Source organism: Ambystoma mexicanum, chromosome 2p (assembly GCF_040938575.1).
Source record: "Ambystoma mexicanum isolate Mex_15411 chromosome 2p, UKY_AmexF1_1, whole genome shotgun sequence".
NCBI classification, from domain to species: Eukaryota; Metazoa; Chordata; class Amphibia; order Caudata; family Ambystomatidae; genus Ambystoma; species Ambystoma mexicanum.
The window spans coordinates 173,932,392-173,956,025 of NC_090923.1; the positions used below are offsets into that span (position 1 = coordinate 173,932,392).

Consider the following 23,634-nt stretch of genomic DNA (forward strand, 5'->3'; position numbering starts at 1 on the left):
ATGGAGGACACATTTTTCCTGAGGAAAAATCTCAAAGGCATAAAAGTCTGAAAGGTGTTGGTACTGTAGCTGTTGAAGGTAGGAGCACCTTGAGGGTTATGATACTTAGGAGGATGATTGGGGAAAGGGAAGCAGCTGAAGAAAGATTCTGGAAGGAAACAGGCCTTCTACTATTATAAATCTGGGCTCTTGAATAACCAACAGAAGTATATCAATTGTTTCGCCTTTCTCCTGCACTTCAGGAACTGAAAATTGAGCTTTCCAAGGAGCACTATTTCCCCTCTCCTCTCTATCACCCCCATTTTAGTAGAGCACTCTGCTGCTTGCTAGGTTTGTACTATACAAATCCAATACATTTGAAGGAATATTTGTGTGAGTGTTTACAGGAGTGCTGAAGACACCGAAACATGGAGATGACTGAAGACAAGGCAGGCAATCAAATTAATGAGGAGGCAAAACAAAGAGGACTAGGTGGAACTAGGAGGCTGCAAAGACAGCAATAAGATTTCTGGAAAACATAAGAGTCAAGAATCAAGAGCCCAATAATTGAAGAAGAAAATAAATCCCATAAAGAGCAACTCAGAGGCACTCCTATACACGGACTATTTAAATTCCACCCATACATATTTAGTTAAATAGCAGCATGCCAGAGAAGCCAGAAATAATGGTGCTGCCGTCTTGGGTAAGGAAATGTGTATTCTAGTCGTAATGGGATGGGGTGCCCATCTCGGTATGGGTGATGTCGTGTCTTGCTCATCTTCCTTTAGTTAAGTTGTCTCCGAAATAAAATAACAATTTTTTTATTTTGGACTTCCACAGCTGTATAGGAGCTGCTCAGGGATTATGTTGAGGTGACATGGTAGCAACCTAATGTGACAATTGGTGCTGTGAACAGGAGCACTTGTGCAACCCGAGGACTGCAAGGCTATAATGTTTAGGGCGAAGATGCCCGGCACTAGGGTTGCCCGGAAGAGTGAAGATTAAATAATAAAAAGATGCCTCGACTGCTCCAAGGACTGTACAGTAAAGTGGTGTAATTGTGATGAGTGCTTTACTCTGAGTTTCGTGGTGTTGCCTTGTAGTATTTGCACAAACATTATTGGTGGAATGAGATATAGGCCTGCCAGACAGAATTGCATTTGCTTGCTGCAAGCAGAGTAAAATGCAAGATACAATCCATCTAAAAATTGATAGTTTTGAAGCAAACAAACCCATACTTAAAGGACCACAGTTTATTAACAACTGCCTTGATTTCCTTATGTGTTCTGTTGTTTCTAAATAATAACAAAGAGCACATAAAGCATCTAATGGATGAAGGAAACTTTCTACCGGAGAAGACTGGTTACGAGAAAACACTGTCAGAGATGAACAAGTTACTTACCCCTGGTAACGTTCTTTCGACTGGATGTTCCTCCCACGTATTCCTTATCTTTTGATATTTCTAATATCCAACTTTGCTGCTACGAAAAAAGAATTTCAGCAGAGGGCGCTATGCGTCGATGCCTGTCGCCTCGATGTCACCAAAGATATATGTAGCACACGCAGCACCTGTTGGCTTCAGTTACGTTTTTACGAGTGAAGGATTTATCTTATACCTGACTGTTACTCTTGAGAAAACGCAGACTGTAATTACAAGGGAAAATTCTACTGCAGGGTAGGTTGGGAGGGGCGATAAGGAATAGGTGGGAGGAACATTCAGTTGAAAGAACGTTACCAGGAGTAAGTAACTTGTTGTTCGCATGGATTGTGTCCTCCCACGTATTCCTTATCTTTTGATACACTCCCAAAAGCAGTTTGTAGTTTTACTGGAGGAGAGAGTCAGAATTTGATATGACAATTTAGTAATTTTCATGGGTGCGAGTGCACCAAATGCAACACTGCTTTGCCAAATACAGTTTCCTGACCTGAGAAAGAGTCTAAAAATTCTAATGTTTAGTGAAGTTGTGTACAGACAACCATTTTTCGTTATTGGTACTCCCCTCTGTAAGAGGAAGTTGCCATGCCTCTGGTTGAATGAGTCTGTAGGCTTTCTGGAGGATCTTTTTCTGACAGTCTATAGCATTCTGATATGGCCAATATAATCCATCTGGACAATGTCTGTTTGATGATAGCCATACCAAATCTGTGACCTGTATAGCCCACGAATAATTGGACATCCTGTCTTAACTTTGTCATTGAAGATATATAAAAGATCAGTGCACGTTTAGGGTCAAGCCTGTGAAGTCTCTCCTCTTCTTTCCCAGGGTGAGGAGGAGGGTAAAAGGATGGTAACGTTATCTTTTGTGTGAGATGAAACTCAGAGACAACTTAGGGTAGAAAAGTGGGTTTTTACCTTAGATCACCACTATAGCTAAAAAAAGAGATTGTAAGGAGCCTTGCAGGATAAAGACTGAAGATCACTCACACTTTGGGTAGATGTAATAGCTACTAAAAAGATGTTTTTTAGGGTTAGTAGCCTCAAAGAATTGGAGTGTAAAGGCTTGAAAGGAGCACACATCATGAACTTCAATACCAAGTTGATATCCCAGACTGGGACTTGAAAAGGGATTGGAGGGAAAAATGTGTCAGTACCTTTAAAAATTGAATTATTAAAAGGTATTTTAAAGTAAGAAATTCTTCTGAAGTGCCCTTAAAAATAGATAGCGCCACCAGATATCCCTTAATGGTACCAATCTGGAGCCCCATATTAGCTAGATGTAACAAAAAGGATAACACCATCAGTGTATTACATGTAAAAGGGTCAACATTCTTATCTCTACACCAGCTGCAGAACGTATTCCAATGGCAGCAGTATAAAGATTTAGCTGCTGGCCTTCTGGCTGAAAGCAAAATCTCCATTACGCCGTCCGGGAGGTCCCAATCCTTGTATCTCAGCCTCTAAGAAACCATGCGTGAAGGCTGAGCATCCTGATATCCGGATGGAGAACCTGACCGTCCTCTCGCGAGAGAAGGTCCTCTCTTTGTGGAAGATGTATCGGAGGACAGATGGACATGTCCAGAAGGTCCGGGCCCAATGTCCTCTTGGCCCAGTCCGCAGCAACTAGGATCATGGATTTCCTGAACTTTCTCAACCTCCTGATTATTTGAGGAATGACAGGGACAGGAGGAAATGTATACAGGAGTGTAAATTCCCAGTCCACCACAAACGCATCTCCTAGAGCTGGTCTTGGGGGAAATTCCCTTGAGCAGTACAGTTCGTACTTCCGGTCGTGGACAGGTCCACTTGAGGGGTTCCCCAAAGGGTAAAGATCTGTTGAATTACTTCCTGAGCTAGTTCTGACTCGTGGGAGACTCTGCTCTGCCTGCTCAGAGCGTCTGCCATCGTGTTTCGCTCTATGGCTAGGTGAACGGCCAACAGAGAGATTCCTTCTTGTATTGACCAGAACCAGAACTGCATTGCCTTTCTGCACAGTGGTAATGACTCTACACCTCCTCTCTTGTTGAGTTAGTACATGGCCACTGTGATGTCCATCATTATCAGGACATTCTTTCCCTGTACAGATGGCAGAAAGACCTTCAGCGCTAGTCTGATTGCCCACAGCTCCAAAAGGTTAATATGTAGTTTGGACTCCGATGGAGACCAACGACCACTGATTGTCAGATCGCTGGAGTGGGCTCCCCACCCCCCAGGTGCAGCATCCGTAACTACTGTTATCTCCGGCCATGGTTGCCAAAACGATTCTCCTTTCAAGATGTTCCCCCTAACAGGCCCACCACTGAAGGTCCTGTGAGTCTCTGCTCAGGATTTGGAGGAGGTCTGACATCCTTCCTTAGAATTGAGACCACTGAGTCATGACAGCCCATTGGAGAGATCTCATTCTCAGGCGAGCCTCTAGCACCAGAAAAATGCAGGATGCTATGAAGCCGAGCAACCTCAGAAAATCGAAGGCCTGTAGATGCTGGGCATTCTGGAATTCGGTCACCATCTGCAGAATGTCTTGAGTCCTCACCTTTGGCGGCAAGGCTTTTCCCAGTGATGCATCCATGACTGCCCCCAATGAATTGGAGTCTTTGTGATGGTATCATGTGGGACTTCTTGAAGATGCGATAGAAGCCCAGTCTGTGAAGGGAGTGACAGGTATAGATGAGATGTTCCAAGGCCTGTTCTGGGGAAATCAGCCAATCATCTAGGTAGGGGTAAACATCAATTCCCCCTCTCCTGAGACTTGCTGCCACAACCGCCGTCAACTTGGTGAACACCCTCGGACGGAGGTCAGCCCAAATGGCAGAACTCGACCGCCAACAGCAAACCTCAGGTACGATCTATGCTTGTGCTGGATCGGCACATGAAAGTAAGCATCCTGAAGGTCCAATGATACCATCCAATCCTAAAGTTGGAGGGCCTGAAGGATCCGGGAAAGGGTTACCATCTTGAACTTGTCTTTTCTGAGGAACTTGTTTAAGTCTCTTAAGTCCAAGATGGGTCTCAATCCTTCGTCCTTCTTGTGGATTTGAAAGTACGGGGAGTACCAACCCTTGTTCCCCTCTGCTACAGGTACTGGTTCTATAGCACCTTTCTCTAGCAGGGTTAGTATCTCCTGCATAAGGAGCGGATCTGGAACTTTGAAAGAGCTGTTCCCCGTGGATGACAGGCTTTTTTAGAAAGGGAAGGCAGTAACCCTGGGCAACTGTTTCCAATGCCCATGCATCTGAAGTAATAGCCTGCCATTCTGTCAGATGCTGTGACAGTCTGCTTCCCAGTGCAGTCTTGTGAATCAAGTCCTCAGAGGGTTTTTGGGGCGGCTGACACAGTGGCTGATGGTTGGGTAGCCCCTGCTGTTAGTACTGCTTCCCCGTCCACAGTGGGGGAATCTTCTTTGGCCTCTTTGAGCTGGCTGTCCTCTACCCCTTCCAAATGTGGAATAGTGACAAAAGGACCTACCCCCTCCAGGGTGTACCCATGGGGCGGTTTGGAGATTGTCTGCTTGAAGCACCAAGTGATTTGGCTGCTGCCTTAGACGTTTGTAGTTTCTCCAAACCCCAAACAGCCTGGTTTCCGAATAAATGAGTGCAGTGAAAGGGCATATTGAGAAGTCTGGATTGTATGTCTGGGGAAAATGCTGACTTTCTCAACTAGGCAAACCTGTGCATAACTGTATTCGCCGCTATAACTCTGCTGACACTGTCAGCAGAGTCGAGACCTGTCTGGAGGGATTCGCACATCACATGTTTCCCATCCTTGACTATGTTTAAAAACCTGTCTCGTTCTTCCCCTTCAGGGATATGGTCAGCCACCATGAATATGCACCCCCAAAGGGAGTGAGTAAACTTGCCAACGTGCACGTGGCATTAGCCGATTGTTGGGCTAGGGCGTCGTAACGCTTATCTTCCCTATCCGGAGAGATTGTAGGGTATGCATTCTGTCTACTGCTGGAGGTGGAGGTGGCGGCTTGGACCACCAGACTCTCTGGTGTTGGGTGTTGACAAGTAAAATGGATCAGAACTGGAAACTCTAGATTTTGAGGTCAACTTCTTGTTGACAGCCGGAATAAATTCAGGTGCCCCCCCATTTGGTAGCCATGCGCCTTTGTAAGGCTGCATGGAATGGCATAATTGGGTCCTCTTAGGGTCCCCTGTCCAAAATGTCGCTTAAGTTGTCCTGCTCAAAGACTGGAGTTAGTCTCGAACAACCCATGTATTCCATTACTCTTGACATTAATTGTCTACAGGTAACATCTGCATGGTCACCGGGGTCTGCCCAGCCGAACTCAACCTCTGGTGATGTATCTAAGCCATTGGCATCATTCAGGCATTCCTGAAAATGTTTTATTCTGGGATCCCATGAAATTAATGCCCCAGGGACTGATGGTGTTCCATACTGGAGATAAATAGAGGAAACAGACTTGAAATATTCAGCACTCGGCAAAGGGTGCATGTTTCTCCAGTGTAGATGTAGTCATGATATCTGTGGTCAAAGGAGCCGAGATCGTCAAGACTGTCGACGTCAATGGCTTCAAAGGTTGTGTTGATGGTTTCGACACCTGTGGTGTCAAAGAGGACAAAGCTCGAAGCGTAGATGGTTTCTCATAACTTTTCGGCGCTGATGGTGTTGATGATGCACCTTTCGACCACAATGGTGTTGATGTCGAAGTCCTTCGGCGTCGATGACTCAGTCCTCGAAGGGACTTCTCCACGACTGGAGGGATCCTTCGATCGCTCTCGAGGAGGTTTGCCCGCCGGGTCCGAAAACACACAGCTTTTATGCTTATGAGGTCTTTCAACCGGAGCATGTCTTTTGGGTGTATTCACGGGGGACAACAACTTCAGCATCTTTAGTCTAAACTCTTCCCACTGGGACTTTTTTGGGTTTTTTCCGACGAAGTCGAAGGGGATTTATGGATCCTCCCTGCCGCAAGCTTCCCTCTGCGCTCTCAGGGCTTTTGATGTCATGGACAGGCAGTCCTCACACTCCGATGACGGATGTGTGGACCCTGACACCATAGGCATACCTTATGAAGGTCTGTAACGGACATCTTTGCACCGCAGTCACAGACTTTCTTGAAACCCGACTTGGGAGTGGAAGACGCAGAAGACGAAGCCATTCTTTCAAATTCACTCGAAGATTTTGACATTTTACTTGAAGGTTTTCTCAAAGATTTTCCTCACAAGGAACGAAAAATATCGTATCCGAAGCGTAAGAGCAGAAAAACGGAACTGAAGCCAATGGGCGCTGTGCGTGCTCCATATACCTTCGGTGATGTCGACATTGAGACGGAGGCCTCCGAGGGACATAGAGCCGACAGGCACCGAAGCACAGCGCCCCCTGTTGAAAAATAATTTACAAAGCAGCAAAGCTGGATATTGGAAATATCAAAAGATAAGGAATACGTGGGAGGACACAATCCATTCGAAATGGTTTGTTTAATATGGAAATCTGAAAAAACACTCTTGCATCTATGGAAGGTGTGAGAAACCAAGGGTGTCTCACTGACCATTCCCTTGATCACCTGTCGTCCAGGGCACGGCCATCACTACTGGATCCAGACCCCAGGGGTGGACAAGTGTGGGTGGATCACCTGGTTGAGGGGTCCTCGAGGAGTGGATGTGGGGCACCATGAGGAGAGACGCAGAATACCATTTCCCTATCGACCCTCAGGGTGCCAATTATTACCTAGGAACTCAACACCCCCGTCCGCTTTCCTACACACACTCTGCTACACAGACCAAACCCTGGAAGAGAAGACAGACTCACACACAGCCAGTCTGGTTGACATGTCCCAGTACCAGGGTCAGGCAGAGTCAGGCACTTGATCCTAACGACTCACACCTGAATCATGTTACCTTTCCCCACTGTGATAAAAGGAAGAGCATGAGAGCACCCAGAAAGCAAGGAGAGAGGGGCAACCGAAGCGAGCAAGAACAGCAGAACGAAAGGGCAGGAAATCTGGGAAGGTGGCTCAATAGGGCTTAATGGGAATGGGGAGGATGCTAATGACGGGCCGGTTGATGACGGGCCCATTGTTAGCATCATGGTCTGCTAGAGGGTCCTGCTAAGGACGCCTGGTCTGACCAGGCGTCCTGAGCAGTCCCCGCTGCAGACCTTGTAATGAGGCGGCCCGGAATGAACGGTGCCGGTCTCTTAACAGCACTGTTCATTCCGTGGCCGCCTTCCTCGTAATGAGGCCCATTGATTCGAAGGATCCTGCCTTGTCTGAAGAAACGGCTTCCTGATGCCTATAGACTCAAAGGGTGCTCACAGTCATGCCACTGTTCCACGTTGTCCCGTGATATAACGTGGGGAAGGGTGATTACTAGTTCAGCAGTCCTGAACTACTGAACCCTTTTTGGACATTTCAGTTTGCACTACATCCTTTTGTCATATATAGAGTAAGGATTTGGCAATAGGTTCATTAGTATAGGCCATTTTGTTTTGACACAACACCACCAGGGCAGCGTTTTCTTTATTTTGATGGTACATATTGTGTGTCTCAGTGATTCCCACACCATTAATGAGTGTCATATTTGTCAAACAATCAGACAATACAATACAATACAATACAATACAAGTGCCTTCAGAGAAGCAATGACATTAGACTGAGGACAGGACAAGCCACCAAAGAGCATTCTCGAAATCCTGATTTCTTTAATGAGCCAGTCCCTCACAGAAAATCGAGCAGTGGCCTTCCTCCTTTGGGGCAAAATGTGTGAAAGCTTCTAGTCTCCCTGGGGGTCACTCAGAACACCAGTAGCACGACCAACCCCATCACTGCCATCACTGTTCAGCCTCAAGAACTTAGATGCCAAAAGTGAGTCACGTGACATTTTCCCATCAGTCACTCATTATCTTTGTAAGGAAGGCATGGTTATAAGAAGTACGACAGACACAAGGAGTACAATCGAAGGGAGTTTATTGAACAGTTTTATGGGTTAGAAAAACACCTAATCTAAACCTAAATCTAAGATGGGAGCAAGCTTCGACCAACAAATGAAAATAAGGCAGTCCTAGTGGCGTTGTGTCAAATAAAAAGGGCCTATACTAAGAAACCTATTGCCAAACCTTAAACTGATATAGAAAAGGGTGTGGGATAGTTTTCAAGGAAAGAAAGAAGTGTTCTCAAATAATATGTCAGGATGTGGTGGCTTGGGTCTCCCTTCCCCACGCAGGCCCGGCTCCAGCAAGAGGGCCAGGGGGTTCAGGCCCCCCCAGATCCAGCCCCTGCCCCCCCCCCTAGAAAGGAGGCCATGTCAGTGGTGTTATACACCACTAGTAACCAAGGGAGTGGGGGGATAGACAGCACTCTAAACATTAATCAGCAACCTCAAAGACATTCTGAGAGGCTGAACTGCAGGATTTGTTTTATTGCCCTAGACAATGATGTATGCCCCACAGCCATGAAAGTACAAATAACCAGAGAGATGGAGAGCCATGCACACCTCTAAGTGAGGTAGCACACATATTCAAGCAGGCTGCCTACAACTATTTTCTCAAACCTACAATCACAATGTTGGTTTCTGTATTTTAAATTGTGTTTATTTTTTGTGAGAATGTAATGGTTTTTCACATCATGTTAATAAAATGGTTAACTGTATCAAGTTATATAAATGACAGGTAAAATGCTTGAACAAAGATTTCTGCACAAGGTGCGTCACCTGACTTGGGGTCCTTACAAATTACATTCAAAGTATATATTCTGCTGCATTAACTACTTGAGTATAAGTGAAAAGATAAGGTTGGTTGTAACAAATATGTAATTCTGGAGGGGAGAGTGTAGTAAAATCAAAAAGTGATACATGCAGGGCTTTGAATTAAACATTACCACTACCGTTGCTCTGCGCAACATTCCATGACATAATTTTGCAGTATGTCTGTACCATTAGGGAAGGGGACAAGCCATTAGCAAATGACTTTTGGTGCTGCCACTAAAAGGTGCAGTTCAGTCTCAATTTCCATCTTCACTGGAACACAAGTAACCACATGGATTTTTAGGCCCTGTGGTCTAGAAGTTTGGGACAGGCTTCTGATATTAGTGACAGGGCCAAGGCTGATATGCAAACAATAGTATGCAAGGCTGGTCAGAGCAATGACGGTGGTTTTAATTGATTCATAGACTTTTTACCTATTAGGTACAACCAGAACGCATGCAGTGAAACACAGCTAGGATGGCGATAAAATGTGAGAAGAAACACACATCCTATGGGTGTGTCTGTTCATTTACCCACCTAATGACTAGCCATGGCTGTGTTAATACCTCACCAGAAAAACCTAACGTTTCTAGAACTCTATGAGCAAGCTCTATAACAAAGTAACACCAAACATGTTGCTGTATAGGGCCTGCCAGTGTTATATCTAAGCATTCTTTTGAGTGTTTAACTACTTAATTACCTGTGTAAATAAGCTCCTGGTGTAATAAAATTCTCTTAATGTGTGTCTTCAGCCAGTTGATTTTATAAGCAATATATTTGTCAATGCCTTTGTGATAGCACTGAAGTCATGTATTAAACAAGCAATCACATTCCATCCGTTTTGGCTTGCTTATAGGTATTAGACATTTGCCAGGCAATGCCATCATATGCCCAGTTACTGCCACCATTTTCCAGCTGTTCCCATCTTATGACCAGGTGGTACCCTTGTGTGGTGCCCTTATGGAAGTGTCTGCCAAATGCCTATCCATGCCTAATCAAAAGCCCAAGCCGTTGGTTTTGCCGATGCATGTTGGCTTCTGTTTGTCTCCCTAAGTTAATGTGTATATGCCCAGATGTGGGTGTCTTGCTGGCTATGCCTTGGGAATCAAGCTGCAGTGAGCTGGTCCAACAAGGCCCTACCTGAAAATTATTAGGCTAGGTTGGCAAGTTTTGACAAGTTTCAGATCTTCTCATGCATACTTACCAGTGGGGCACTGACCTAAATAGAATGTATCTTTGTTTGGAAGCCAAGTCTACTCTGCCAGAATGTTTCATGATTCAAACTGATAAGTACTGACTTCATAACCTTAATCTGTTGAGTAACTTTACAGAGTTTGCAAAGTATGATGTAAATCATGGGTGCTGTGTGTTTAGGCAGTGCCAGAAATTAAACATGAACACCCACAAAATAAACAAAAAAGAAGAGCGTTTTCTATAATGTTCCAGGGCAAAGTATATAAGGTGTACATCTTTTATAAATAAAAATCAGTATTTCAATATTTTCTAAAGAGGTGGATTTAACATTTAGACAAGGGACACATGCCAATGCCCCTCCCCGCACTGCTTAATTTGTGAGGGTGGTTGCCGGTGCCCAACACCGGCACTCTTTTTTGGGCACCGGAACTCATGCGGGGCCAGCGCATGTGCAATTGCTTTGTTTGTTCTTCCACTTCGCTTTGCTTCGATTATAAATCATTGGGATTTGTCATTCTGATCTCGATCTCTCTCGTGCTTGCAGGTTGCAGGCCATGGCTGGCTGGGCATGGGTGGGGCCAGCAATAGCAATGAACAACAAACTGCTACAAACAACAGCCAATGAAAATTACCATTCTGTTGTTACTATGCAGTATTTGATACATTCTGTATAGTAACACAGAATGTGCAGTTTTCATTGGCTGTTCTTCTGAGCCAGTGAAATTACAATGGTTACGTGTTGTTGTTGCCACAGGAAGCAGTGCAGCGCCACCTCCATTTCACAAGTTACTGTGAAGTGAAGGTGTCGAGGCGTGGCGTCATTGGTCCTGACTTGTGAGAGAGAGAGCCTGCCCTGCTGCACTGCGTGGTGCGGCCTAGTTGCTTCCTGGGGCCCCCTCTGCCTGCTTTTTCATTTGTGTGGGTGCCAGTGTGCGCACCCGGTCCCCCCCCCACCCTGAGGCCCAACAGGAGACCAAGTCCCAGCCGGCAAAACAGGTAAGTCACTTATTGTTGCGTGCGGTCCATCCGCGCCCGGGCTTCTGTCTGTATGACCTGTGTGCAGTGTGCTGCTGACTGAAGTCAGTGCCAGGCCCAGGCCAATTTCTGTGACATGGGGCTGCCGGCTGCCGCAGACTGAGTCAGATGACTCTGCTGTGGGCGGCTGGGCCTGTGGATTGTGCCCAAAATTATGTCTTTGGAAACCTGACCTTCCGTGGGGCCGGTGGCCGGGGCCCCGCCCCACATAAGGTAGGTTTTAAAAGAGCTAACTTATTTTGAGTGGTGGCTGTGGCCCATCACTTCGAAAGTGATGGGCCTAGCCATCCAAATATATGATTTTTCTTTTAAAATCTTACCTTCCGTGGGGCCGCTGTGCTGCGCACCTATTTTTGTCATCATCAGGCTCAGCATGGCCGTGGCGGTGGTGGCCCACGGAAGGTAGCCTAAGTGATTGAGGCAAGGCAGGGCAAAGCCCAGGACCGGGCGGGGCACGGGAGGCAACGTGGTCCCACTAGTGTCTGTCACAAAAGGAATGAATTGTCGTTTGCAACTTTGGCCACTTTTTCATTGGTGCCGAGCCCGACTCGAGACAACTGTATGCCCCAGTCCGACCCTGGATAGCATTCATCTAAACAAAACATGAACTGTGAATTTTTGCCTGGGTGTTTCCGTTCTTCCTTTTAATGTTATCAGCCTCATTAGTTCACAAACGAGCTTCAGCGAGGGGACCCGAAACGGTGCACGTATTGGGCTGAAACCAAACCAGCTGCACTTCGCGAGAAAAGCCCATGCAAAGACAAACTTCTGAAATGCCATTTCAGGCTTAAAGATACACACATGGAAACTAGACGGGGATAAACATGGTGCATGTGCCCACTAATCTGTCGTCATAAATAAAAGCACTAGTTGAGTATTCGTGTATAATTCTCAACTGTCTTTTGTTGTCATTTATTTTACATAATTCCAGTGCATGTTTTCTACCCTGATGTGTGGTTTATACACCACATGTAGCCCCTTAACCTGGGTACAATACGCTCCGAGTATGTGCTCCTAATGAGAGCACATGCAATCCTCAGATAGGGATCCTCAGATAGGGAGGTGGGTGTCTGTTGCACCCCGCAGTTTAGTGAAGTATGTCAAGAACATGTCAGTGGGAAGGAGATATCCGAATATGCATTCTCCTCTAGCTCCTGAATATTGGGTGATAAACTAAATATGTTTTTTTAATCTGTGCTAAGGTGGAAAGAGGCCCTAAAGCAGAAGTAGAACAGGCAGTTGATTTGACAACAATGTCTTGCAGAAATGACTTTTTGCAAGTTATACAACACCATGCTCGTGCTTGAAGGAAGGGTGAAGGGTGATGCATTTATGAGATGTGATGACTGATAAGGATTTGAGAGTAATTGATTACACAAAACACCTGGATGAGGTGACTGAAGAACGGGCTGAGGGGAGGGTGCTCTTCCTGGAGGTAACCGATTAACAATACTTGGTGTACTTTAACAGACTGTCAGATGGGGCAGAAGGGGTAGTGACAACTACAGTGCAACAGTGACTGAAACAGAATGATTTTTTATTTATTCGCATTTTTAAAGCGCTCACGCAGCCCGGGGGCATCAAGGCCCAGTTACAGGGGGAGCATGTCTTAGTTGCGCATTTACTACTAGCTTGTATCAGCAGTTGCTGCAGTGCCAAACATGTGGCATGGAGCAGCAGGAGTGTGATGGGCTGGTGATGGGCCGATCTAGGTAGGTCTAGCACTAAACTGGTGCAGCCGGCGCACCCACGCTAAGGTTGGCGCAGCGCCCGCGCTGAGGACGGTGCCGCGCCCGGCATTATGGGTCCAATATTTTTTGGGCACTGGCACTTATTTTTTTACAAATTAAGCACTGCTCTCCCCTGCTCTACCATCACCCCTCACATGCAAACATCAGGGCTGAACAGGCCCTACCATTGAGGTTGTATCTTTTAACAAGCCTCAGAGGCAGATTATTTACATTAGGAGGTGCTATACCAAATATGCTGTTGATACTCAGTGTCTTTTCACTTTATCAGGTGACCACTCCAAAGACACTGAGGTCATTAATGCCACATACAACCAAATCCAGCTCTGGATGCTGTATAATGGCCTAGCCCTGAATAACTTAAAAACTGAGATTACTATCCTGGGCACCAGCACCAAGTGGCGCCAGCTTGATCAGTCCTATTCATTCTTTCAAATCGCAGACTGTCTGCTCCCCACTTTGAAAAAACAATAAAAACCTTGGGAGTCACGATTGAGGTCCCATATCAGCGGCCTAGTGTCAAACTCAACATTATATTACATTATACTTTCGGCACAACTCAGACCATTCCTTGAGGCCTGCAATTGTGCCACCCTAGCCAGGGCAATCATTGGGAGCTGCCCGGACCTCTGTGGCAGCAGTCTACTTGGGGTAGGCAAAGGAGAGCTCAATCGTCTGCAAGCAGTCCAGAACAATGCAGTTAGGGTCGTTATGGGGATGCGCAAAACATATCATGTCTCAACAGCAAGCAGAGCATTACATTGACTCCCTATTACAAAGAGAATCAAGTTTCGTACCCTTTGCATTTCAGGGGCTTGCATGTATGGAATAAGCCCTTTTTATATGGCAGCACAGTTGAAGTGGCTATCTAACAGCCGTAATCTAAGATCCAATAACACTGGGTTGCTTTTCACCCCAAAGGCCAAACTGGTACAGGTGCAAAATGGATGCTTTCCAGCCGCAACTCCTCGCTTGTGGAAAACTCTCCCGCCTGATTTGAGGCTGTGTGCCAGTCTTCCCAGGTTCAAACGTGTCCTGAAAACCTTGCCTTTTGAGTAAATGGATCCTTGACCTCCACTAGTTTCTCTCGGGTTTCTCCTTAGGCTTCGCTGAGCTTTATGTTTTTTATTCTATGTCATGTCAGCGCTCTTATGCCCCCGGGCCACTGTCATTGTGCTTTAGAAATAAATTCAATAATTTTTTTATTTTTTTATTTTATTTGTTTGTAATTCATAGAATTGAATTTTTACAAAAGGTTGAAGACAACAACAGCAACAAGTGTGATGCGCCTCGAGCTTTCGTGTCGTTGTGTCAGATTCCGGTAAGATCAGGACTGCCCCTTTCAGTTCAGTAGAGTGTATAAGAAATGTAAGTGTAGACTCAGATGGGCCTAGGTGTCCGGGCGGGGAACAGGTGCCGAAGAAAGCTAGATCTTCTTTATTCAACATTTTTGTAGGGGAGTGGATCCTTCGGGAACTGTGCTCTCGCTCGTAGTTTGTGAGCTGGAACTGATCATTTCAAGGGCAGTTTCCAGGATTTTGACAGTCGCAATTGTCCATCTGGATTTTTCCCCCGACATTAACCTGTTCCACCAAATAAGTTCTTCTTCCTCTCCGAAAGACGAGTGTTCACAGATTAGTGTCGACAGATAGGTGGCTCGAATTTTTCTCACGTTAGGACATTCAAGTAAGAGATGTTTGATTGATTCTGTCGTGGCAGAGTTATGGCAAAGGCGACAGATAATGTCAGGCGAACTGGATCTAATTGCTAAGATTTCTCTCGTCGGCAGGAGGTTGAAACGAGCTCTCATGAAGAGTTTTCTTAGCTGTTGGCTTGGAAACTTAGAGCAGTATGGTATGGGTACCTTGAGTCTATTAAAAGGTAGGTGGGAGATCTTTGGTCAGTTTATTTGATTGAATTCAATAAATTCAATAAATAAATAAATTAGAGATGAGAAAAGCTAAAAAGGCAGTGATCATTGCTGTGGCACATAAAAAAATATATAGGGTTTTAAGAAGCTGTTTAAGTGCGATTGTTAGGTGATTAGTAATTAAGGGGATACAGAACAAGCTGTGTGAAACAATAACCTTGACATGCAATTCATTTCACTTTGTGTCTGTAAGAGATTTTTTGTAAATTCTCATTCATTGCTATGCTGGAGCTTGTAGGCTTCCATTCAGGATGGGGAAAATAAAGCTACATTCATAAGGGATTCTTTTCCACGTCAAGCAGAGTGGAAGAAGTGGCGCTAAATGCATTTAGCTCCACTTTGTATGTGCTACAGGATTTTGTATGATTTGACAAGCGAAGTTGGAGGGCAGATCAGACTTAACAAGGCCCCCCTGCCAAATCCTATTGGCATTCCAGCAGTATGTATTTTTAAGTTGGCTGAAATCCAATGGATTCCTATGAGATCTCCCGACTTTTACACAAGTCAAAAGGAATCCATTGCGGGTGACATCCACAATCATTAATTGTGGAGGTGATTTACACTTTTCCAGACACGTAGTGGTAAAGTAAAGATCAAAAGTGATTTTCACCTGTTTTAATCTTTACTTTTCCAGTACTTGGTGAAAAAAATTAAAATTAATGAATGGCCCCTTTTGAAAAAAAGCGCAAACAGGAGAATTCTGCTCTATGTAGTTCAGGATTCAAAACAAAATGCCCCACCTTAATCTTTTCATCAACATGTTTCTACAATGATAATTACATTGTCAAGTTGGTTTATCATGTGACTGGTGCATTTTTTAAGTAAACTGTATACAATTTAGTATTATTTTAGTTATTGAAAACCAAACTTCAGCACATATTTGTACCAACTTGAGCTCTGCAGATGTTTGGTCAAATATCTATATTTCAGGCTAAGCTGAAATTATGGCTTTACCACTCAACCAAAGTGTGTGATCCTCAGCATAATTTCACTATGCCTTGCCTGTTAAAAGTAGGTGCCCTTAGAAGGGATTCAGTTTGCATTACAATCTATTCCAGAAAACCTCACTCATGATTTCATAGATGGCCAGCACAGGCAATAGGATATATTATATATATATATATATATATATATACACATATACACACACACACACACACCTAACTTTGAAAATATCCAGGCCACATGTATTGAACAAAATTGTGTCATTCAATACCAGTGAACACATCAAACAAAGAGTCATCTCGGACAATTGCATTTTATAACCAGCATGTAAACAGTATGTACCAGACAATGATGTATAGGGGCATGGCAGGGGAGCAAGACCCGCTCCTTCATGCCATACTCCACCAGGAGCGATACCAAGAGACTGGAATACCCTCAATCAGCACTGTCTGCCTCCTGATGCAGCCCTTACAACCCTAGCACAGCCTTGCACTCTCAAATCAATTAAAATGTGCTGCGAAAATGCAACAAAAAAATAACATTTTGTGTTTCAAATTTAATATTGGACATGAACCATTGATGGGAGACATTCAGAATAGGACTAATGTAGGGGTTCAGTTGGAAAGGAGGGGGCATTTGTGGAATGGGTGGGTGAAGGGAGAATTGTATACATGTGTATGTTATTGGAGGATATGTTGTTGTGCTCTAAATATTGTTAAGATCAACAAGACTACCTATATTGATTGGGCATGGTATTTTCTGTTCATGAAATAAAAAGAAGTTCGAAAAAAATGTAATTTTGTAGGAAACAAAATCTCCTATTCCTTGCTTCCGTATTGTGGGGGGTCTATCTTTCACAACAGGATGAAGGGAGAACAAGCATCCCCTTTGGGACCCGCTGGGAGTAGCCACAGCGCTCGCGCATGGACGGAACAGCGCTTTTCCTGATACAGAGGACATATCGTACTCGAAATCCAATAAGGCAACCTAGTACAAAATAGTAAGACAACACGAGGAGATCCCACTACTTTGGAGACGGTTGAAATCTGAAGGGGAACCGCGGGGGCGGGCCTCTTATACTGGGACGGCCTGCGGAGCATGCGAAGGCGGGTCCTAAAAGGACGTAGATAGGGTTCCTATAGGAAAAGGCTATATATGTGTACCGAGGGGTCCCAGTCTGACGACGGGGAATATTCTAAGCATGTGAATCCATGAAAGATCCAATGCTGGAGAAGGTATTGTTGGGCAGACACCATCCATCTGCTCAGCCCTCTCAGAGGAAGAGGAGAATGCATCGCCCGGAATTCTCTTAAGCCAGGCCAGGAAATGCATGTTGGGTGCTGGTGTGAACAGGTGAAAGGGTAGGTAAATGGGAACAGTGATTAGGACAGCTGAAGGAACGTGTCTGGATGGTGAAAGGTGAAGGAGGATCAGATATAACAGAAAGGGGAGAGCAGATGGGAAAGGAAGACAGGTAGATTGATGTTGCAACAAGATTTTCCTTGCTTCTCTTTTGCTATGTACGTTTTTTTATTATAGAGGTGTGCAAATGTATTTTTGGAGATCTGCAAAATCTGGATCAACCCCAGCACTTTGAATAGGGTTCTCCTAGACCCACACCCAATGGAATGTGGGCCCCCCTGGTCACAACACTGGCCCACCCAGATGAAAATTCCTGGAGCCAGGCCTGTCCCCACGTTTTGAGCACAGGGTAAGGTGGGATCTTGGAGCATAGCACAGTTCTCAAGCTTTCTCCAGCACGAGACAACAATTCCGGTTTTAACTTCTCCGAATCCTCGACGGTCAAGTCTCTTTTCAACAAAAGTCTCTTGCCTTCGAGGGTCAAATAACAAACACAAAGTTCCTTTTCATGGTTTCTTTAGGGTGATGTATTCACCCCTGGGTCCCCCTCTTCCAAGCGCTGACCCCTCTTTACTTTTGGCCTCCCTCCACCGGGTTCACTATGGCTTTCAACAAATGTTCCTTTATTGTTTTCACAAAGTCTTAATGTCCTTTTTAAATAGTTCCAGTGGACATCCCTTGGCCGGGTTCACGTTTGTCAACACACTGTTTCTGGGGACCTTAGACTTCGTCCCTCTTTATCGGCATCCATCGGTCAGGTTCACTCTTGCCAATTTCACATTCACAATGGGTGATGACTTTACCCCTTCAATTCTGGTTTTTACTTTCACCAATCTTTGGGGTGACAACTTTTCACCCTTGGATTTCCCTCTGCCGGGCTCTGCCCCTCTCGACTGTTAGCCTCCCTTCACCGAGAGCACTGTGGCTCGCGATTAGGCCGATTGTGGCTCACCCCTCGGTCCCCTTCTTCTGGGCATTGACCACTCTTTACTTTACAATTATGGTGGGATTCCCTTCCCTTGCTTTCTCTTGTGACAGGATTCACTCCCTTTGCTTTTTCATGTGGCGTGATTTATGTGCCTTACTTTCACAGTTTGTAGATCAAAGTTGTTCCATTGTACTGGGATTTTACTAGACCTCCTGTATGACCACTTTGACCTCTTTTGGCGACTCTCCAAGGCCTTCTGGTACTCATAGGTTTGCTCTGATGGGGTTCGATCAGAGTCTCTCTAGTTAGCATCCACGTGGTGGCGGTTTCCCTGTGCAGCTGGTCTCCCCCTTAACACTTTTCACAGTTCACTGAACTTGGTTCAAATGTGCCACTTTGCGATTTTCATTCAAGATACCCCGGTTCTTATCGGTTCTCCCCTCGACTCACCGGCTGTGATGAACCACTTGGCTTTCGGCTTCACTGGAGTCAAGGCCGGTACAACGCTCGCGGGAGCTTCCTTGCTCCTGCTCATCGGTAGGCTTGCCTTGTGTCCCGTTGACATCTGCTGCAAGACACTTTAGCTATTGTTTGCGGTCTTATGCTCTCTTCCACGAAGGGTCAGCGGGCTTGGGATAAAAGCGTAAGGTCTTTTCTCTCCTCGCCCACCCTCTTGATTTCTGCCACCTTTCTCCTTCTCTTGAACTGCCGGGCCTGGTTAGCCTTCTCGTCTTGCTGTCTGTTGTGCTCTCTTGCTCCACCTTTTATCCCTGTGGGAAAAAGGAAGGTCCGTCAGGTGTGTGTGATTTAAGTAAATTGCCTGACTCTGTCTGACCCTTGTGTTGAGCCATGTCAGATAAACAGTTTTATTAGTCTTGTGTCTGTCACAATGAGAGGAAGTGTTCAGGGTGGAGAAGTAGGGTGGGAGAGGGTCCAAGTATCCTATGGGGTATGAAGGAGAAAAGGTATTGTTGCAAGGGTGAGATTGGTGGGGTTTATGAAACAAACAAGACTGTTCAGAGCTCTTATCGTGACCTGAATGTGGGGAATGGTAGTGAGTTGTCAAGGTAGGCTGGGGATACGGAAAGTGACAATTGGTAGGGTTTGTGAGGCAGATGGGATTAGCTGGTATCGTGAAATAAACAAGGAGGATTGTGGGAACAGCAGTGTTTAATCCAAGCACACTGGGTGTTTGGGACAAAATAAACAGAGGCATGTGAAAGTGAATGTGTGGGAGTGTTTGGGCAGGACGCAGCAAAACAGGAATTCTGGGGTAGATAATCTTTGGGTGCAAGCAGGATTGGTTCTGTACGGAGGGGTCAGTGGATTTGGGTAAGAAAGATTCAGTGGGAGGAAGGAGGGCAGATGTAGCACAACCCATATAGGTCTCAAGGATTTTACCCTCCTCTTCTCCTTCCTCTGTAACATACTGCGTCCCTCCAGGTGATCTTTACCTGCTCGTCTGCCTTCAGGGTTGGGATAAGAGAAGGCCAGTCCTTTCTTGGTCACCTGAATAAGGGATTCTCGGTTCTGCTGGGGAGATTAACCCAGGTTTCTCACATTTTACTCCTCAAAGTCTCTTCATTCAGAGAGTCTGATGCAACCAATCAAAAACAATAAGTTATTTTCCTCTTTGGATTTCTACAAATATTCACTTTAGGTGATTCATCATTCACCCAGATCCCCCTCAGTCGGGCTCTGATCTCCTTAGTACAATGTTCGTTCCCTTTTGGTCCCCTCAGTCGGGCTGAGATCTCTTTACTAGAATGTTCGTAGGATATTCTTTCTGGTGACTCACAGTTCACCCGGGACCCCCTCAGCTGGGCTCAGAACCCCTTTTAAACACAATTATTCTCCCTGAGCTGGGCTCAGACCAATTTCAATCAAGTATCGAAGACTTTCAAACGTGCACAGGTTTAAGCTTGACATGTTGCAGGACCACTTCGATTTTACAATTCCTTCTCTTTACATTTGTCCCCTTTGGGTTTGGATACCTAACAGAGACCTTTGAATGAGCATGCACGTGGTGCTGGACCACTCTGCTTATGGTATCTATCTTTGCTTCAAAGTTCAGTCACTCATTTAGTGCATCAAGGACGTTTGCATCACTTGCCACACATGCTTAATGCACTGTCCTCATCAAATTCCTTCATATAATGTTGCCGCTTGCAAACTTGGGTTCCAGACAACCCGGTTGGTATCAGTCTCCCCAACTCATCGGCTGTGCTGCCTTCACTGGCTTTTCTTTGTTATTGGAGCCAAGGACAGTACCACAACGGCAGCTGCTTCTCCCAGCCTTGCCTGTGAACGCGGGAGAGCCTCAGGTACCTCTGACACACCGTGCAGGAGTCTTCAGCTTTGATTCCAGGTCTTTCATTTTCTATTCTCGAAGGCTCATAAAAGTTAGTCTTTCGGTGAAAAGGTCAAGGGCCCATTCTTTGTATTCCTATTCGGTCCCGCCGTCTTTCGCCTTGTATTAAACTGCCATCTAGAACTGCTGCTTCCTTGTGTGCTTTGCCTCGCTCAGAGGGTGTTCTTGTGCTCCGCGTTTTATCTGTGTGGGAAGTGTGATGGAAGTCAGGTGTGTGTAATGATTAGTAAATGCCCGACACTGCCTGATCATCGTGTTGGAACATGTCAGGTATACGGCTCGGGTGTTAGTCTGTTTTCCCTCACAGTGACGTGTCTGTGCGAAAGTTTGTGTCGGAAAGGGGTGGGGGATGAATCCTTAAGCATCCTACCTGGTACGATGGGGTAAAGGTGTTATAGGGAAGGGGATACCGCTTTTCGCCGTCTGGTGTCCCACTTTCACTCCTCTCAGACCCCATCCAGGTAATCCTCCAGCACTTTTCCACCCCCAGGAACTGGATCCAAAAGCGATGGCTGTGTCCTGGCCACCTGCATGACAGATCTCCGGGGATTAGCGGGTGAGACACCAGGTGTCTCATACTTCCTTTTGAACATAGCAAAAATTATCCACGTCAAAACGTACTTGTGGATTATCTCCTAAATAGACCTTACGGCTTACGGTCTAGGGCGAAGCATAAAGCAGGATTGTTGAGAACTGCTCTAATTTTTTTGTGTTTACGCCCCAACAACAAATGTTCCAATTGCTGCCTGTAGTGTCATGGTGTCACAAAACAACCCACACTTGATGCCAATTAAGAGATGCTCAAATTAAAGTGGACACTTAGGAAGTTGTATTGACAAAAAAAGTAATTTACAACATGTAGACTGCAGCTTGCTCCTACCGTTAACTATTCCCCAGCACTCTTTCCAACCTTCTATATTCCATGTCCATATTATACCATGCTTATGCTTTACTTAATACAGCAAAGCTTCAGCATGCAGGGATAAAAAAATGCCAAGTTTCAAACTGCTAGCCACGCATTAATGGTTTCTTGCCCCTCAGTTCTTCACATCACTCAGCACAACATTTATTACTAGCAAGAGTCAATTGTTAATAGCCAATGACTTGTGGTGACTGTAAACTACGAGGTCTGTGTAAGATTTATCATTGTGTACATTTTTTTCAATATGTTCCTGTTTTTGCTTCCTTTCCCCATTACTGAAGCATCCACCATTTTATATGCATTTGAACCGTAAATCATCTTAAACAGTAATACATTTGATGAACTATAGATAAACACATCTCATACTCTACAATGTCATACTTCTTTACCATTAGCACTTTAAATAAGTCAATACTCGATTAGAAACTGGTTGAAAAATATTCTTCTTTGCTTTTTCAGGAACCCTATGCAAATAAATCTTCAATTTCTCTATTAGAAAACCATGAGAAAATAGTTTTAAAAAAGGGATGCAATCGTATTGCCCAGATTAAAAGAAAATCTCACAAAATGTATATTTTAACAGTATACAATAGGTAATAATGTTGAAACCTCTTGGGTGCAGACACAAATAAAATATGAAAATCAGGGTCGTAAAATAGGACAACAGGATTAGGAAATATGTTCTTTTGGTCCCAAAGTAAATGCCTAAACCATTAGTTGTTTTGTATTAACCTGACAAGATTTTTAAAAACATAGAAATGTGGAGTTGGATGGGAAATAATTTGTCACTATGTTCTGGGATGGCTAAAAAAAAACGCACCCAGGGTATTAGGACAGCATGATAAGAAAAGAGGTTTGTTTGGGGGTTTTTGTGTTCCAAAGTGCCTGCCTGAACCATTAGGCAACACTTGTCTAAATAAGAGGGAGCAGATTCACAGACTTCACACATCTACTGGATTGGGCCGCTACCTATTGCACAGATTATCTTTCTCATAAAGGTAGGTGGCATTTAAATTGATAACCTGTCTCCGACTGGACGATGTCAAATAGTCTTTGTGGGACTTTTTCATAAGGAGACACGTACGAAACAAACACTTAAGCAAAGCAATTCCTTAGAGTAGAAGATTATATGCTCACGTTTAAAGCAAAGGCGTGGCATTAAGCTTTTGACATCTTGGGCTGCCTTGTGAGTGTTCTCTCCGTCAAGCACCCAAAAGCCTGCAGGCATCAAACATACTTGCCAAATCACCACAAGAACTAGGTCACTTACCATCTTTAGCATAGGCAACACAATACACCATATCCTTGTGTCCTTTTAGAGGCTGGATCAAGGTCCCATCAGAGGTGTCATAAACCTGGGAAGGGATATAAAATAGTAAACTCATGAAAGTTGCTTTTCAAAATGCTTCTCAATAGTGATAGAATCTTACTATGTGCATCATTTCCACAGCTTTTAATCTGTTGGGGTATTGTTATTTAATTTGAAAATTATTTCCAGAGTAGCTATCAACATTGCTTTTCTTTGAGTATTTTCCCATCCCCAAACTTGAACACGTTGTGATACTATACAACTAAACACACTACTTATTTATTTATTTATTTAGGTTCACTTAAGAACCTTTACAAAGATTAATCAGACAACTTTTATAATATGCCATTTAAAATTCATACAATTCATATAAACATTTAAAACATTTAACAATTAAAACATTTAAAACGCTTCAGACTTTTCTACCAATGTCAAGAATCAGTCAACCGATCAATCAATCAGTCATTTATAGGTGTGCAACATAGCAAGGGTCAACCTTTAATGTGTCCCACAATACATTTCAGATTTTAAATAGTGCAATGTGTACCCTCTCCGAATCCGTATTAGACAGAAGGCCAAAAATTCATCATACTTGATCATATCATAGTGGCCCACAAACAGCCCCAGCATGGTAATATAGAGGTATGCCCACACATCAGTGCCTCAAGTATCCCATGGAGCTGTACTAAATCGGGAGGCACGTAGATATTAATTAACAGGCATATCAATGTATCAGGGATGGTTTTTATCGCTACCTTTATTGCTAG

General features: G+C 44.6%; 1 protein-coding gene across 4 annotated transcripts in view; it reads right to left on the reverse strand.

The window, feature by feature from the left end:
• The window catches only part of IFT122 (intraflagellar transport 122), a 1,464,758-nt gene that overhangs the window by 1,306,892 nt on the left and 134,232 nt on the right, over positions 1-23,634 (reverse strand). For all 4 annotated transcript variants that reach the window (XM_069643447.1, XM_069643448.1, XM_069643450.1 and 1 more), the window contains exon 3: positions 22,829-22,913. In XM_069643447.1, the coding sequence (XP_069499548.1) occupies positions 22,829-22,913 (85 nt within the window). The remainder of the gene's footprint in view (positions 1-22,828; positions 22,914-23,634) is intronic.